The sequence below is a fragment of the Kryptolebias marmoratus genome, linkage group LG17, assembly GCF_001649575.2.
Source record: "Kryptolebias marmoratus isolate JLee-2015 linkage group LG17, ASM164957v2, whole genome shotgun sequence".
Taxonomy (NCBI): domain Eukaryota; kingdom Metazoa; phylum Chordata; class Actinopteri; order Cyprinodontiformes; family Rivulidae; genus Kryptolebias; species Kryptolebias marmoratus.
Genome location: NC_051446.1, coordinates 27,217,257 through 27,233,294, shown reverse-complemented (window position 1 = coordinate 27,233,294; position 16,038 = coordinate 27,217,257). Strand labels below are relative to the sequence as shown.

The 16,038-nt window shown below is 47.4% G+C and overlaps 3 protein-coding genes across 4 annotated transcripts in view; all 3 read left to right on the top strand.

Moving 5' to 3' along the window:
- Positions 1–4,911, top strand: part of nudt13 (nudix (nucleoside diphosphate linked moiety X)-type motif 13) — a 7,247-nt gene extending 2,336 nt beyond the window's left edge. The window contains exons 2-8 of the mRNA XM_025002705.2: positions 155–290; positions 913–1,055; positions 1,285–1,392; positions 1,504–1,610; positions 1,698–1,823; positions 4,467–4,529; positions 4,738–4,911. Coding sequence (XP_024858473.1) covers positions 199–290; positions 913–1,055; positions 1,285–1,392; positions 1,504–1,610; positions 1,698–1,823; positions 4,467–4,529; positions 4,738–4,911 — 813 coding nt within the window. The 5' untranslated portion in view covers positions 155–198. The remainder of the gene's footprint in view (positions 1–154; positions 291–912; positions 1,056–1,284; positions 1,393–1,503; positions 1,611–1,697; positions 1,824–4,466; positions 4,530–4,737) is intronic.
- A 1,389-nt stretch (positions 4,912–6,300) lies between these two features.
- On the top strand, positions 6,301–9,558 carry si:ch211-207i20.2 (uncharacterized protein LOC568537 homolog). 2 transcript variants are annotated; one of them, XM_025002702.2, is made up of 5 exons: positions 6,301–6,693; positions 7,095–7,254; positions 7,332–7,393; positions 7,467–7,566; positions 7,669–9,558. In XM_025002702.2, the coding sequence occupies exons 1-5, from the start codon at positions 6,514–6,516 to the stop codon at positions 8,664–8,666; spliced, it is 1,500 nt and encodes a 499-aa protein (XP_024858470.1). In that variant the 5' UTR covers positions 6,301–6,513; the 3' UTR covers positions 8,667–9,558. The 2 variants fall into 2 exon arrangements, with proteins under 2 accessions (XP_024858470.1, XP_017296250.1); XM_017440761.3 differs by having other exon boundaries at positions 6,302–6,693; positions 7,335–7,393.
- Positions 9,371–15,668, top strand: noc3l (NOC3-like DNA replication regulator). Its single transcript, XM_017440759.3, has 21 exons — positions 9,371–9,625; positions 10,393–10,597; positions 10,673–10,799; positions 10,874–11,028; positions 11,099–11,167; positions 11,423–11,553; positions 11,664–11,825; positions 11,904–11,997; positions 12,079–12,254; positions 12,633–12,761; positions 12,920–13,051; positions 13,410–13,490; positions 13,680–13,780; positions 13,866–13,938; positions 14,012–14,075; positions 14,207–14,278; positions 14,355–14,533; positions 14,615–14,743; positions 14,880–14,977; positions 15,076–15,160; positions 15,251–15,668. Exons 1-21 carry the CDS (start codon positions 9,617–9,619, stop codon positions 15,380–15,382), a joined length of 2,403 nt encoding a protein of 800 aa, XP_017296248.1. The 5' UTR covers positions 9,371–9,616; the 3' UTR covers positions 15,383–15,668.
- Positions 15,669–16,038: the final 370 nt, after the last annotated feature.

The window sequence follows — 16,038 nt, the reverse complement described above, 5'->3', positions numbered from 1 at the left end:
TCCTCAGGAGAGCAGCTGATGGTGGGAATAACACTGAGTCCTGAGTGGTTCATCCTCAGGAGAGCTGCCAGATTAATATTTGTTGTTGTTCTCTAAAGGTGAACTGTTGTTGATGAACTTTAGTCTGTTTCCTGTTCTACTGTTCTGTCTGCAGGCAGCAGAACCAGACCGGTCCGGTTCAGAAGGTTCTGGTCCAGAATGGTTGCCCTGTTGAGACCCCTGAGGATCCTCCTCTCTGTCAGACACTGTGTTCTGACCCGCTGCTGCTCGGGCTTTGTGTCCAGGATGAGGTTCTGGAGTTCACACAGATCTGATTGGTTGATTGGTTGGTTGGCTGACTGATTGGTTGGCTGACTGATTGGTTGGATGACTGATTGGTTGGATGACTGATTGGTTGGTTGGCTGATTGGTTGGTTGACTGATTGGTTGGCTGACTGATTGGTTGGCTGACTGATTGGTTGGTTGGCTGACTGATTGGTTGATTGATTGGTTGGTTGGATGACTGATTGGTTGGCTGACTGATTGGTTGGATGACTGATTGGTTGGATGACCGATTGGTTGGCTGACCGATTGGTTGGCTGACTGATTGGTTGGATGACTGATTGGTTGGATGACTGATTGGTTGGCTGACCGATTGGTTGGATGACTGATTGGTTGGTTGGATGACCGATTGGCTGGCTGACTGATTGGTTGGTTGATTGGTTGGTTGGCTGACTGATTGGTTGGTTGATTGGTTGGTTGGATGACTGATTGGTTGGCTGACTGATTGGTTGGATGACTGATTGGTTGGATGACCGATTGGTTGGCTGACCGATTGGTTGGCTGACTGATTGGTTGGATGACTGATTGGTTGGATGACTGATTGGTTGGCTGACCGATTGGTTGGATGACTGATTGGTTGATCTCTCTCAGGTACCTGAACAGGCTGAAGGAGGATGATGAGGCATGTTCTGCAGCACTGCAGAACAGTACTGTGTTCTTGTTCCACCGTCTGGTTCCGCTGCTGCAGAGCAGAGACAGAGGAACCTTCTCACCGGTCCCTCTCACCTGCTCAGGTATTCAGCCTCAGAACCTGGACCAGAACCTCAGATTTTAAATCTTTGAACCAAAAATAAAATCTCTGATACTGAAACAAACAAATCCAGAACCTTTTGTAGAACCTCAGGGATAAAACCAGTTTTGGAACCTCAAGGACAGAACCTGCCGTAAACTCTCAGTTGTAGAAGCAGAACATTTTTCTCACATCAGCTCCTCGCTCCAACAGTTCTCGTTTTTAACTTCCAGATGTCCAGTCTGTTCTACGGAAATTTGGTTCTGATGGATCCCTGCTGAAGGAGTCAATTCTGATAGGTTGTTCAGAACAAAACCAGGCTCAGTTCTGCTTGGATGTCGGTAAGAACCTGGTAAACCCAGATTATAGTTTTATACACTGAGAACCCCAAATATTGTGGCAAGAACCTGAATACACAGTTTTGAAATAGTTTGGTTCTGGTCTGTGTTCAGGAGAACTAGATCAGGCAGCAGTAGAAGAAGAGTGCAACGGAACCTTCATGGACCTGAGGAAAGCCTTCTTTCTTCTGAATGGACCTGAGGCGCCTCTAGTGGCCAAAGTGAGGAGCTACATTTGGACTCTGAGGTTCTATTCTGATCATGGGATCTGATCCAAGTTCTGGTCCTGGCATCTGTTTGTTCTTCAGGCTCAGTCTCTGCTGCGCTGGCACCAGAGTAACAAGTTCTGTGGGGCTACGGGTCAGCTAACCCAACGGAACCGGGCCGGCAGCCAGAGGGTCTGCAGCAGCAGCTCCATTATCTACTACCCAAAGGTAATCAGTCGGACCAGTGCTGGAACCAGAACCAAAGTGTGAGCTGAATGTGACAACTTCACCTCGGTGACTGGTTACCTGACTGGTTTATGATTAGTTACCTGACTGGTTTATGACTGGTTACCTGACGGGTTACCTCACTGGTTTATAACTGGTTACCTGGCTGATTTATGACTGGTTACCTGATTAGTTACCTGACTGGTTTATAACTGGTTACCTGACTGGTTACCTGACTGGTTCCCTGACTGGTTTATGACTGGTTACCTGATTAGTTACCTGACTGGTTACCTGATTAGTTACCTAATTAGTTACCTGACAGGTTATCTGATTAGTTACCTGACTGGTTACCTGATTAGTTACCTGATTAGTTACCTGACTGGTTACCTGATTAGTTACCTGACTGGTTACCTGATTAGTTACCTGAGTGGTTTATAACTGGTTACCTTACTGGTTTATAACTGGTTACCTGACTGGTTTATAACTGGTTATCTGACTGGTTACCTGACTGGTTTATAACTGGTTACCTGACTAGTTACCTGTCTGATTACCTGACTGGTTACCTGATTAGTTACCTGACTGGTTACCTGACGGGTTACCTCACTGGTTTATAACTGGTTACCTGACTGGTTTATGACTGGTTACCTGATTAGTTACCTGACTGGTTTATGATTAGTTACCTGACTGGTTTATAACTGGTTACCTGATTAGTTACCTGACTGATTACCTGACTGGTTTATGACTGGTTACCTGACTGGTTTATGACTGGTTACCTGACTGTTTACCTGATTAGTTACATGACTGGTTTATAACTGGTTACATGATTAGTTACCTGACTGATTACCAGACTGGTTACCTGATTAGTTACCTGACTGGTTACCTGACTGGTTTATAACTGGTTACCTGACTGGTTACCTGATTAGTTACCTGTCTGATTACCTGACTGGTTACCTGATTAGTTACCTGACTGGTTACCTGACTGGTTACCTGACTGGTTTATGACTGGTTACCTGACGGGTTACCTCACTGGTTTATAACTGGTTACCTGGCTGATTTATGACTGGTTACCTGATTAGTTACCTGACTGGTTTATAACTGGTTACCTGACTGGTTACCTGACTGGTTCCCTGACTGGTTTATGACTGGTTACCTGATTAGTTACCTGACTGGTTACCTGATTAGTTACCTAATTAGTTACCTGACAGGTTATCTGATTAGTTACCTGACTGGTTACCTGATTAGTTACCTGATTAGTTACCTGACTGGTTACCTGATTAGTTACCTGACTGGTTACCTGATTAGTTACCTGAGTGGTTTATAACTGGTTACCTTACTGGTTTATAACTGGTTACCTGACTGGTTTATAACTGGTTATCTGACTGGTTACCTGACTGGTTTATAACTGGTTACCTGACTAGTTACCTGTCTGATTACCTGACTGGTTACCTGATTAGTTACCTGACTGGTTACCTGACGGGTTACCTCACTGGTTTATAACTGGTTACCTGACTGGTTTATGACTGGTTACCTGGTTAGTTACCTGACTGGTTTATAAATGGTTATCTGACTGGTTACCTCACTGGTTTATAACTGGTTACCTGACTGGTTACCTGATTAGTTACCCGATTAGTTACCTGACAGGTTACCTGACTGGTTTATAACTGGTTACCTGACTGGTTTATAACTGGTTATCTGACTGGTTACCTGACTGGTTTATAACTGGTTACCTGACTGGTTACCTAATTAGTTACCTGTCTGATTACCTGATTAGTTACCTGACTGGTTACCTGACTGGTTTATGACTGGTTACCTGACGGGTTACCTCACTGGTTTATAACTGGTTACCTGACTGGTTTATGACTGGTTACCTGTTTAGTTACCTGACTGGTTTATAACTGGTTATCTGACTGGTTACCTCACTGGTTTATAACTGGTTACCTGACTGGTTTATGACTGGTTACCTGATTAGTTACCTGACTGGTTACCTGATTAGTTACCTGACAGGTTACCTGAATGGTTTATAACTGGTTACCTGATTAGTTACCTAATTAGTTACCTGACTGGTTGCCTGACTGGTTACCTCACTGGTTTATAACTGGTTACCTGACTGGTTACCTGACTGGTTACCTGATTAGTTACCTGACTGGTTTATAACTGGTTATCTGACTGGTTACCTCACTGGTTACCTGACTGGTTACCTGATTAGTTATCTGACTGGTTACCTGATTAGTTACCTGATTAGTTACCTGACTGGTTACCTGATTAGTTACCTGATTAGTTACCTGACTGATTACCTGACTGATTTATAACTGGTTATCTGACTGGTTACCTGACTGGTTTATAACTGGTTACCTGACTGGTTACCTGACTGGTCTCTGGCCTGTTTTCCTGCAGATGTCTCCTGTGGTGATCGTTCTGGTGTCTGATGGGACTCGGTGTTTGTTGGGCCGTCAGTCGTCCTTTCCTCGGGGGATGTACAGCGCCCTTGCCGGCTTTGTTGACATGGGTCAGTCTCACCTGTCTGCTGGCTCACCTGTCTCATCTGTGTGTCACCAGTATCTCACCTGTATTTCTAGCGTGAAGATCATCCCCACAGTGAACCTGAAATGTAACACGCAGGTGACTCGTGTTGTGTTTTGTTTCCAGGTGAGAGTCTGGAGGAAGCTCTTTGCAGGGAGGTGGCAGAGGAGGTGGGTCTGGAGGTCCAGAGCATCTCCTACAGCTCCTCACAGCACTGGCCTTTCCCTAACAGCTCCTTCATGCTGGGCTGTCATGCCACTGTTAGCCCCGCCTTCTCTCAGGTGATTCACACAGTTTAGAAAAGTAGACGACCGGGTTTTGGGTCATGAGGGACACCTGGGCTGAACTACCTGCTGTAGGTAATGAATCATGTGACCTGTTGTGATTTCCTGTCCAGGTGAACGTAGACCAATCAGAGCTGGAGGACGCTCGCTGGTTCACTTTGGAGGAAATAATCTCTGCCCTGCAGGTAGAGGCTCCGCCCAGGAGAGGTGACCAGCCCACCTTCTGGCTGCCTCCCAAACACGCCCTTGCCAACCGCCTCATCACAGAGTGGACGGACCACCAGTGAGGACACGCCTAGGACACGACAAGGACACGCCAGAGACACGACAAGGACACGACAAGGACACAACATAACAACTGAACACTCTGAGGAGCTGATGACAAAATATGTGCCTGATATTTTATCCCAACATGTTCCTGATTTATAAACCTAACATGTGTTCCTCACACTGAACCCTCATGACACGATCAGGACACGTTCAGGACACTTTCAGAACTCTTTCAGGACACGTTCAGGACACTTTCAGAACTCTTTCAGGACACGTTCAGGACACTTTCAGGACACGTTCAGGACACTTTCAGGACACATTCAGGACACGTTCAGGACACTTTCAGGACACGTTCAGGACACTTTCAGGACACGTTCAGGACGTAAACAGAAAATCTGAGATAAAGTTCAGCAGCTGCTGCAGTAAATTATAACTTGTCTCAGGAGTTTTCACACAATAAGACCTGGAACTCCTGACTCTTCTCCAGAAGAACCCGACTCTTATTTGTCATCAGCTGGCGTTCTTTAGGGAAACCATCAGAACAGCCAGGGAAACAAAAAGCTTTTAGCCTTTTTTTCCTGTTATAGAACTCAACATAAAAGATGCTCAGAACTGTGTCACATATCCTGCATTAAAAATGTTCTTCTTCACTGACTGATTATGGAAATGGATTCAGAGGATCCAGATCTCAGTCTCATATCTAAGTTTAATTTGGTCTCCTGAAACTCTTCTGTCTGGCTTCAGTTTCCAGAGAAAATCCTGAAGAAACCCCCAGAAAGCAGCTTCAGCAGTTTTTATGGTTCCTTCAGTCTTAGAGATGTTCTGCAGCATCAGATCTTTTATTCTACAGAGAACCACAGAATTACCTCTGACCTTTTTCACCCTGTTCAATCAGTTGTTATAAAATCTGCACAAAAATACAACTTGTTTTATTTCTATTACAAGAAAAAAGCAGAGAAAAATCTGAACAACCATCTGCTGTGTTTTTCTTTTTTTATTCAAATTGTTGATCTGAAACTAAAGTCAGAATCTTCTGCAACAAAACAAAATATGCTAAATCTGGGCACCTATTTTATTATAAATTCTTTAAATCATATTTTAATATTTAAGTTTTGTTTAAGATAACAGGTTTTAAGTGTTAGTCCTTGAGAAAATCTGCAGTATTTTCTTGTGCCGAATCAAACAAGAAGCCTTAAAGAAATGAAAGTTTGTGTAGGTGAGGTTTTGTGTTGGAGAATAAATGTGATTAAACTAAATATTAACTTGTTTTTGTTTTAAATCCTGTAAAAATGGTATGCTTAGTTTTAATAAACACTGATGTAGAAATATTCCTTTTCTGAACATGTTGTAGTAAATAAACATGTTAAATAAAAGTTCTGGACAGAAGCGGAACCTTTTCCACCGGAAGCTTCAGTTCCAGCCAGAGCACAACAAAGAAGCGCTTCCGGTAGTCTCGAGTTTGCGCTGTTTGTACAAACTGGACTACTGTTTATTTGTTTTTTTGCTCGTTTGTTTCTCCTCCGGTCTCCTCGGAGGTGTTTCTGTTGGTTCCGGAGCTCCGGCTGCAGCTGCTGCTTCTCCCGGAGCTCCGGTGACCGACAGCCCGAAGCCCGGCCGGGATGAGTTCCTCCGCCGCCATGCACACCCAGCTGGCCGCCGTCATGGAGGCTCTGGTCCACGCTGCGGTGGCGGAGCTGAAGAAGTTGGTGGAGGACAGTCCGGTGTTCAGGAGGAGCGGAAAGCCCGGAGAAGAGCGGCCTCGGGCGGACAGAGTGCGCGCGGAGACCCGGGAGAAGATGGTGAGCAGCGGGGCTGCCGGTGTTGGGTCGAGCTGAGTTTCCTGTTGGAACAGGAATTTTAAAAATGAGGTGTGGATGGTTGTCTGTTTCGTTTGTCTCCAAATGTCCCCTGCCTCTTGGTACCAGCTTCCCCATGACCCTGCACGGAGAAGAGGGTAAAAAAAAACTGGATGTATGGGTAGTTACCTTCCTGTCAGCTCTGTCTGTCTTTGCTGGTTGTTTTCTGGAAAACAAAAGATCAATCTACAGATTTGACTGTTGACTACCTGACTAACCAATATGACAGTGACCTTTGACCCCTGCTGTTTTGTATCTGGTCTGTAAGGTGCCCAGTTCATTTGACTGTTAGAACCCGGTTGGTTCTGTCAGTGACCCATCAGGTGTGTCATGTGACCCATCAGGTGTTGTTCGCCTCCATCATGGAGACTCTGGGGAACGAGGCTCTGGGGAAGATCCTGAACATCATCGACGGGGCGAGGCTTGTGGTGGAGCTGCAGGTGGGGAGGAGCAACAGGAAGCCACAGACCAGCGTCCTCAACATCCTACACAACGCTAACGTCGGTACGAACACAGGCCACACCCCCAACACTGAAGGACTGTGGCGTGATGATGTCACTCTAACTGTGATTTGTTCCCAGCAGAACTTGAACACTCGTATGGAGTCAGACAGCAGATTTGCGATGCAGACCAACCTGCTCAGGTTAGACAGCTCACCTGTTTCTGTGTGGTGTGTTCACTGACTTCACTGACTTCTGGGTGTTTCATCACTGCAGGTCAAAACGAAGGCGGACGAGGCAGCAGAACCACCATTTGTCCCGGCAGTCACAGTTAAAGATGGACACGGAAACATTGATCTGGGAGCCATTGCAGAGAGTGAGCACCTGATCAATGCTTGCCAATAACTGATCGAACAGTGTGCTCGACCTGACATACAGGAAGTGATGACTTCAGCTGAAACTCTGTGTTTCCTTTCAGGAGCTCGTGTTGAAGCCACTCCACCACCGTCTGACCTGCAGGAGTCTGAGGTCACCCAGCCCAGCACCTCCTGGAAGTTCCCGTCCTGCTCGGTTTGTGGAAAGTCCTTCTCATCTCAGAGCAACCTGAAGTCACATCAGCTCATTCACACCGGCGAGAAGCCGTTCGCCTGCAGTGTCTGTGGCCGCGCCTTCCGCCAGCGACAAAGCCTGCAGAGCCACGTGCGCATGCACACCGGTGAGCGCCCATTCGAGTGTCTGCAGTGCGGCAAGCGTTTCTCCAAGCAGGCGCAGCTGAAGACACACACCATCATCCACACCGGACAGAAGCCGTACAGCTGCGAAGTGTGTGGCCGCTGCTTCAACCTGCTGCAGAACCTGCACCGCCACACCGTTACCCACACTGGAGAGAAGGTCTTCACCTGCGGTGTGTGCGGCAAAGGCTTCACGCGCTCCGTTACGCTCAAAACGCATCAACTCATCCACACTGGCCAGAAGCCCTTCAAGTGCGAGCAGTGCTCTAAATCATTCCGACACGCTGTCAACCTGCGGAACCACCAGAGGATCCACAGCGGCGTGCGGCCATTCACCTGTGACCTCTGCAGCAAGACCTTCAGGCAGGCAGTGAACCTGAAGATCCACCGCAGGATCCACACCGGCGAACGGCCCTTTAGCTGCCATGTCTGCGGTAAGACGTTCAGCCAGCAGAGCAGCCTGATCTCACACGGCCGCACGCACTCCACCGATAGGCCGTTCCACTGCAGCTTCTGCGACAAGAGGTTCAACAACGCCAACAGCCTCAAGCTGCACACCCGCGTCCACACCGGAGAGAAACCGTACGCCTGCGACGTATGCGGCAAGACTTTCAGCCAAGGCAGCCACCTTCGGACACACAAGAGACACGTTCACGCAGGCGGCAAGCAGTTCATCTGTGACAAGTGTGGGAAGAGATACGCCGACCAACGCAACCTGAAGCTGCACAAGTGCTGCTACGCCTGAGACAGACTGGACCACGTGGCTAAAAGAGGGCGGAGCCTCAGGGTCATGTTTACAAATACTCTCCCCAGGACCACATGGCTCTGAAGAGGGCGGAGCTTGTTTACCAACTGTCTCCACTGGACCATATGGCTCAAATCATCTGATTATTTTAATTTTTTTTAGGGGCAGGTGGAACTATTGGAATGTTTATATTCTAGTTTTATGACAGGAAGTGAAGAGCTCACATGTTCATGAAAGAGGGCGGAGCCTCACCCTCTCACTCTTCAGTTTTTAAACACTACACTTCCTGTCGGCGTCGGCTGCCATGCTCCAACCTCAGCTGTGACGTCATCCTATTTGGACTCTGATTGGACAGAGCCTTGAATTTAATTTGAAACGATTTCTAAGCTTTTCTGAATGTGGGTTCATAATTTTATAAATAACAATATAATATTTTTATGTTTGGGGGGGAAATTTAAATCTGTCCAACTGCTGTCATTTAAATGAACAGTACAACATAACCTTAGCCTCAATAAGTCACATGATCAGACAACATTTAACACATTAAATGAATGGGCACAGTCTGTAAAGATGTAACAGATTTATAGTAGAAATATGCAAACTCTAAATTAATGATAATCAATCAAGAAAAAGGCACAGAGCTATAAAACAGTTGGTGAGAATTTTAAGGAAAGTTTTTGTAAAATAATGTAATCTAACAATTTGAACAATAATCTGTCGATAAACCTGTTAGCGTCTCTGCGGTCCTCCCACCGCAGGGGGCGCTGTCGTCTCAGCCGGATTCTGAGGGCTCAGGGTTTCCGGCTGTTGGACCTGGTGTCCCCGGTACCGAAGACGACACACGTGTGGCTATAATCAACATAGTTTATTTTAATAAAACCTGAGGACTCGTCTTCTCTCGCAAGGAGACTGATTAAACCTTTAGCCCGCGGAGACTTCCTGCCGCCATCATGGGTCCGGTGAGGGAATCCGTTAAATCGATGTTTTTCTGTCTGTTCTCGCGTTAATATTCGGTTAATTTCACACAGATCCAGTAAACTCTGAAATATTTTAAAACAGATAACAGAAAAAAATATATTTTGTTTAAAATTTGGGGTTTAATCTTTCTAATTTGACCACAATAACGAGTTAAAACAGCCGCAGTAAAATGTGTGTTTTTTGAACGGAGTCTGGCTTGTTAGCTTCATATTTGCATACATGCTAATGCTACTGCACCAGACTCCATGGACAAAACGTTAAAATTAACGTTTGAGTTAAAATGCTTTATTGATGAATGTTTTTTTACATTCATGTTTCATATTAAAGTGTCTGAATCAACAGTAAATGAAGGATGTACATCCAGATGATGTATCTTGAAGAAAATCAAATCAGGACAAAAAAAATAGACTCAAAACGGTTTAATTTAGCATTATTGGCTTTTTAATAATAGCTGGTATTTTGAATAATTTGCTTATAAAGACAGACGGAGCAGCTGTTCCAGATGTTGGCAATAGAACATCTGGAAGGAACCAGTTGAGTTAATCAGGGTTCTGATTGAAGATTTTTAAACATTTATAAAAGTACTTTCAGCTCGCAGTCTGTTGGCTTGTTCCTCTAACATCCCAGAAGATAATCAGCATCTAAACGGTGGTTTAAAGAACTAAAACCTGTTCCAGGTTCAGAGCATCAGGAAACTGTTGGTCTGCTGTTTCTGTGTTCTGATTGGTGGGCCCCTCCCTCCCCGCAGCCTCGGACCAAGAAGCGCCGGCCGACGTTCCGCCGCCTGCTGAAGACGAGCGGCGTGAAGCTGGAGAACAAGCTGAAGAACCGTCAGCTGAAGCAGGACAACGTGGCAAAGAAGCAGCGCAAGGAGCAGAAGAGGCTGCGGCAGGCCGTGAAGGGCGCCGCCCTGCAGACGCCCCGCCCCCTCGAGACGTACAGGAAGAGACCAGGTGAGAGCGAGTCCGGCAGAGACTGTGTCCAGCAGAGACAGTAGATCCTTAAACCTGAGCTCTCCTGTCTGACAGAGGAGGAGGAGGAAGAGGAGGAGTTCCTGGAGAGTCTGCCCACTGACATGATGGAGGAAGATGACCTGCAGAGGATGACCGCCATGGCTCGACAAGCCTCCTTCATCACCAGAGATCTGTCGTCATGGTAACAAGAACATACCCCAACACCTGTCGTCATGGTAACAGGACACATCCAGTAACCTGTCGTGTTGGTCACAGCGGGCCGGTGCACGGCGGTAAGAGGCGGAGCACAGACGTGGTTCGCAGCTACGAGAAGGTTCCCAGGAAGATGGCGAGGATGGAGGATAAGGAAGTGATCCACCTGCTGCCGATCAAAGACAAGAGCGGCGTGATCCCACAGAGCGTGGAGAGAGGTACGACCCGTTACTCTGATGGATCCATGTGGTGACCTGTGAAACGTCACGCTGCTCTGTTTGTTCCAAGTTGTTGAACAGAAGCCGGAGGAGGAAGAGGAGGAAGATACCGTAGAGGAGGCAGACCAGGAGGAAAATGGTAAGAAATTAAAAAAGGCTTTGGTTCTAACCTGGACAAAGTCCACCTTCGTTCAGGACATGATAAACCGGATCTGGTCTCCAGGTTCTAAACTGATTCTAGTCCAAAACACACAACAGATCCCACCTACATTATTATAACAAACCTCATAATTATTACTTATTTAATTATTAAGAAATGCTTATTTATTAAACAAAAACACAATGATAAAGGTGTGAGTAAGAAGCTGCATCTATCCTTACTCCTCCTGTGCAGAAGGGGCGCCGCCGAGCTCCGTGGAGCTGACGCCAGAGCAGCGAGAGCAGCTGCGACTCATAAAGTTAACCGAGAGGAAGCGGCGCATCGCCAACCTGGGATCGACCATCATCTCAGACCCCATAAACAACGTAAGAGCTGGCCGCTGCCTGATGATGTCACGTGATGGTAGTGATGATGTCATGTGATGGTGGTGATGATGTCATGTGATGGTGGTGATGATGTCATGTGATGGTGGCAGATGAAGTGTGTGAAGGAGCTGCGGGGGATGCTGATGGAGGCTGACCCCAGCGTGGCGGTCTCGGTCAGGAAGCTGGTGATGGTTTCTCTGATGGAGATCTTTAAGGACATCGCTCCCACCTACAGAGTACGACCTCTGACCCCGGCAGAGAAGAGCACCAAGGTAACGGATCTTCAGGATGAGTGTGTGTGGCGCCCGACATGTTTGGGTTGAAACAGCGTCTGGCCCGTTGTGCTGCAGGTGAAGAAGGAGACGCAGCAGCTCAGGGAGTTTGAGGAGGGTTTGGTGAGTCAGTACAAGTTTTTCCTGGAGGACCTGGAGCAGATCATCAAAGGTAGGCCACCTGCAACAACACACCTGATCTGCACACACACACACACACACACACTGACTCACAGCTAACCTCCGTCTTCAGACTGGAAGCAGAAGAAAAAGAAGCGCAGTCAGGCCGTGGGCTTCCAGGCGTACCGCGGGCTGGCCGAGGTGGCCGTCCGCTGCCTGTGTGAGCTGCTGCTCGCTCTGCCGCATTTCAACTTCCACAACAACATCATCGTCGTCCTTGTTCCGCTGATGAACGACGCCACGAAGAAGGTGAGGCGGGCGGGGCGTGGTTAGGTCATTCCAGGAGATTAGCTCGGGTCGGTTAGCTTAGGTAAGGTTAGCTCGGGTCGGTTAGTTTAGGTAAAGTTAGCTTGGGTAGGTTAGCTTAGGTAAGGTTAGCTCGGGTCGGTTAGCTTAGGTAAAGTTAGCTCGGGTCGGTTAGCTTAGGTAAGGTTAGCTCTGGTTGGTTAGTTTAGGTAAAGTTAGCTCGGGTCGGTTAGTTTAGGTAAGGTTAGCTCTGGTCTGTTAGTTTAGTTTAAGTTAGCTTGGGTAGGTTAGCTCTGATACATTTAGATGTCTGTATTATTTTTTTGTGAGGCATTCATGTGTCTGATTTGTGTTGCATTCAGGTGCCTCTGTATGTTGCAGGTGTCTGACATGTGCTGTGATGCAATCAGGAAGTTCTTCCATCAGGATAAAGTGGGCGGAGCCTCTCTGGCCATTGTGCGAGTCATTTCTGGCCTCGTAAAAAGCCTGAACTACAACGTCAGACCCGAGGTAACTCAGCAGTCACAGGAACCTCGTCGGATTGGTTTTCCTTCAGGACTCACAGACGCTTTCCTCCTCCTCCTCTTCCTCCTGCTCCTCCTCCTCCTCCCGCTCCTCCTCCTCTCGCTCCTCCTCCTCCCGCTCCTCCTCCTCCTCCTCCTCCCCAGGTGCTGCGGACCCTGCTCAGTCTGAGGATCAAGGACGTGGAGATGAAGAGGGACCTGGAGTCCACAGCACCAAATAAGAAGTTCATGACATACAAAGAGAAGAAGACAAACTTGTCCAGGATGCAGAGGAAGGTAAAGGAGCAGCTGTGAGGCCGTGAGGTTGAAGGCTTTGCTCAAAGGTGGACATGCTTCATCTTCTAACCCAAAGTTTGGGTCAGTCTGGGACCTCCTGATCACAGGACCGCCTCTGTTGAAGTCATGAAGAAGAAATATTTGATGGCTCTATAAAATCAGTCAGAGTTCCAGCTTTATAATTAAAATAAATAAATATACATTTGTCCCCTGGTTGTAAACCATAGGTGGCCTTAAATCTGTCACCTGTGAGGTGGTTTCACACCTCCACCTGAGGTGGACCAGATGCTGAGAAAACAAACAGCTGTTTCATCTCTTCATCCACACCGTGTGTGTGCGTGTGTGTGTGTGCGCGCAGTGGAAGAAGGCTGAGGAGAAGCTGGAGAAGGAGCTGCTGGAGGCCGAAGCTTCAGAGAGCAAAGAGAAGAAGATCAAACTGGTGAGATCAAAATTCACTGACCTTAAAATCTGACACGATCCATTCCAGAAACTAAACTAAAGTCCTCGTCCTCATCCTCCTCATCCTCCTCATCCTCCTCATCCTCATCCTCCTCATCCTCGTCCTCGTCCTCCTCCTCCTCCTCATCCTCCTCCTCCTCGTCCTCGTCCTCCTCCTCCTCCTCCTCAGCACACAGAGACTCTCAACATCGTCTTCCTCGTCTACTTCAGGATTCTGAAGAAAGCCCAGAAATCAGTTCTTCTCCCTGCAGTCCTGGAGGGACTGGCCAAGTACTCAACCTGTAGTAGTACTTTCTAACCTGTAGTAGTACTGCTTTAGGTCTGTAGTACTGACTGTGGTGTCATTTTCTGCCAGTTTTGCTCACCTGATCAACCTGGAGTTCTTTGATGACCTGCTGAACGTGCTGGAGAACCTCATCCAGTCAGGAGTGAGTGTTTATCTGGTTTCCTGTTCAGTGATTTGGTTGGTTGATTGATTGATTGATTGATTGATCCGTTCAGGATCTGACCAATCGGGAGAGTCTTCACTGCATCCAGACGGTCTTCATCATCCTGTCAGGACAAGGTCAGGATGTTTATCTGAGGACCACAGACAGGTTCAGACTTGGGTTCAGGACTCAGATTAGATCCAGGTCTAGTTTCAGGTGAGACTCTTGCTACAGTCTTCATAGCTTAACGAAGGTGTGTGTGTGTCAGGTGACGCCCTGAGCATCGACCCCCTGAACTTCTACTCTCAGCTGTACAAAATTCTGCTGCGACTTCATTCAGGTCTGTTTACATTTCACTCATCCAATCAGATGCTGGAATCACGTCACATGACTGTTTACCGTTCTGTGTCTCTCAGGGGCTGATAATGACATCATCATTGTGCTGCGGTGTTTGGACGCCATGTTGACTCGCCGCCGGAAGCAGGTGAGCCTGCAGAGGGTGATGGCGTTCATCAAACGACTGAGCACGCTCAGTGTGCACGTCCTGCCCAACGCCAGTGTGGGAATCCTTGCTGCCAACAGAGCCACCATGCATGTGAGTGTTTGTGTGTCAGAGAAACACACACCTGACCTTTTTGTCCCCAATAATTTCATTGTGTGTGTGTGTGTGTGTCAGTCCTTCCCAAAGTGTGACTTCCTGTTGGACAACGAGATTCAGGGCAGCGGATTCTACCTTCCAGAACTGGATGAACCTGAACACTGCAACGCTCAGAACACTGCACTGTGGGAGCTGCACATGCTACAGGTACACACACACACACACACTGCACTGTGGGAGCTGCACATGCTACAGGTACACACACACACACACTGCAGGTAGAGACACACACACACACACACACACACCCCGTGTTGAACACCTGTATCCGTCCTGCTCGCAGAGACATTTCCACCCCGTAGTTCGGCAGTTTGCGGTTCACCTGAGTCACGGCGCTCCCAGCGAAGGCTCGTCATCGCTGAGTGTGGAGCTGAGCCGCAGGTAAACTCCACCTTCTTAAAGGAACAGTACGCTCCTGTAGTCTTCTTTTAGACGTTTGTCTGTTTTATCTGAAATGATTCAAACCTTTACTGGTTCAGGTCACCTTTGGATCTTTATGAAGATTACAGCGTCAAAGACATGACCTTTAACCCCCCGGTTGCACCGCCCAGCTCTAAGAGGAAGGTGGGAAATGAAACCAACTTCCTTTCTTCTGAATCAGTTGAACGTGTTCCTTTCTGAGCAGAAATCAACGTTTACCTTCATGTTATTCAGGATCGCTTCGTCGTCGGAGAGACGCTGCTGGACGGCGAGCTGCAGAAACGAGTCAACAGCATCCTGAAAGCCGTCGTAGACATCCAGGCAGATTTTACAGCCACATACACACACACAACAGCACAACCCTGACACACAAACACACACTCTGTTTCACAGTGGAGCCCCTGCTGCTTGAAGAAGTCAGACGAAGACTTTTCTGATTAAACTGATTCACGACACGTTTCTAACTCCGTCTGGTGACAAAGACAAATATCCAGAGACACGAGGAGCTGAGCTCTGAAACAGGAGTGTGTTCATGTTTTTATTTCACTGCTTCATGACTGGAATGACTTTTACCATCAGAGGAAAACTATTTTGTTTAAATGAATTATTTTTCTGCTTCTGAATAAATCTGAACCTGCTTTTATAACCATCAGTGTCTGATTCTGGGTTTACTCTTCACTCTAAGACTTTTTCACTGCAGGTCAACAACCTGTCGTTGGCAGGTTTGTTGTCTTTGGACCTTTTCGACAAATGTTTTGTTCACCCTTGGTGGAGTCTGAGTCTGGAGACCCAACAGACCTAAAACTCAAACAGTTTAGTCTGATTTAATGTCAGATTATCTTCTGATACGATGGAAGCATCTGTACGAAGCCCAGACTGGGTTCCTAATAAACCCTGGAGGATAAACTGGGAAACAAGGTGGCCTCCACTCAGGACCTCTGTGGTCCTCCTCTGTGGTCCTCCTCTGTGGTCCTCTGTGGTCCTCTGTGGTCCTCCTCTGTGGTCCTCCTCTGTGGTCCTCC

What these genes read in the sequence shown, in the direction of transcription:
- si:ch211-207i20.2 (XM_025002702.2), top strand. Translation starts at nt 6,514, where the DNA reads ATGAGTTCCTCCGCCGCCATGCACACCCAGCTGGCCGCCGTCATGGAG. An exon ending in CCTACACAACGCTAACGTCG is followed by an intron (nt 7,255 to 7,331) that starts GTACGAACACAG and finishes ATTTGTTCCCAG; the next exon opens with CAGAACTTGAACACTCGTAT. An exon ending in ATGCAGACCAACCTGCTCAG is followed by an intron (nt 7,394 to 7,466) that starts GTTAGACAGCTC and finishes TCATCACTGCAG; the next exon opens with GTCAAAACGAAGGCGGACGA.
- noc3l (XM_017440759.3), top strand. An exon ending in GTCCTGGAGGGACTGGCCAA is followed by an intron (nt 13,781 to 13,865) that starts GTACTCAACCTG and finishes ATTTTCTGCCAG; the next exon opens with TTTTGCTCACCTGATCAACC. An exon ending in AGAACCTCATCCAGTCAGGA is followed by an intron (nt 13,939 to 14,011) that starts GTGAGTGTTTAT and finishes TGATCCGTTCAG; the next exon opens with GATCTGACCAATCGGGAGAG.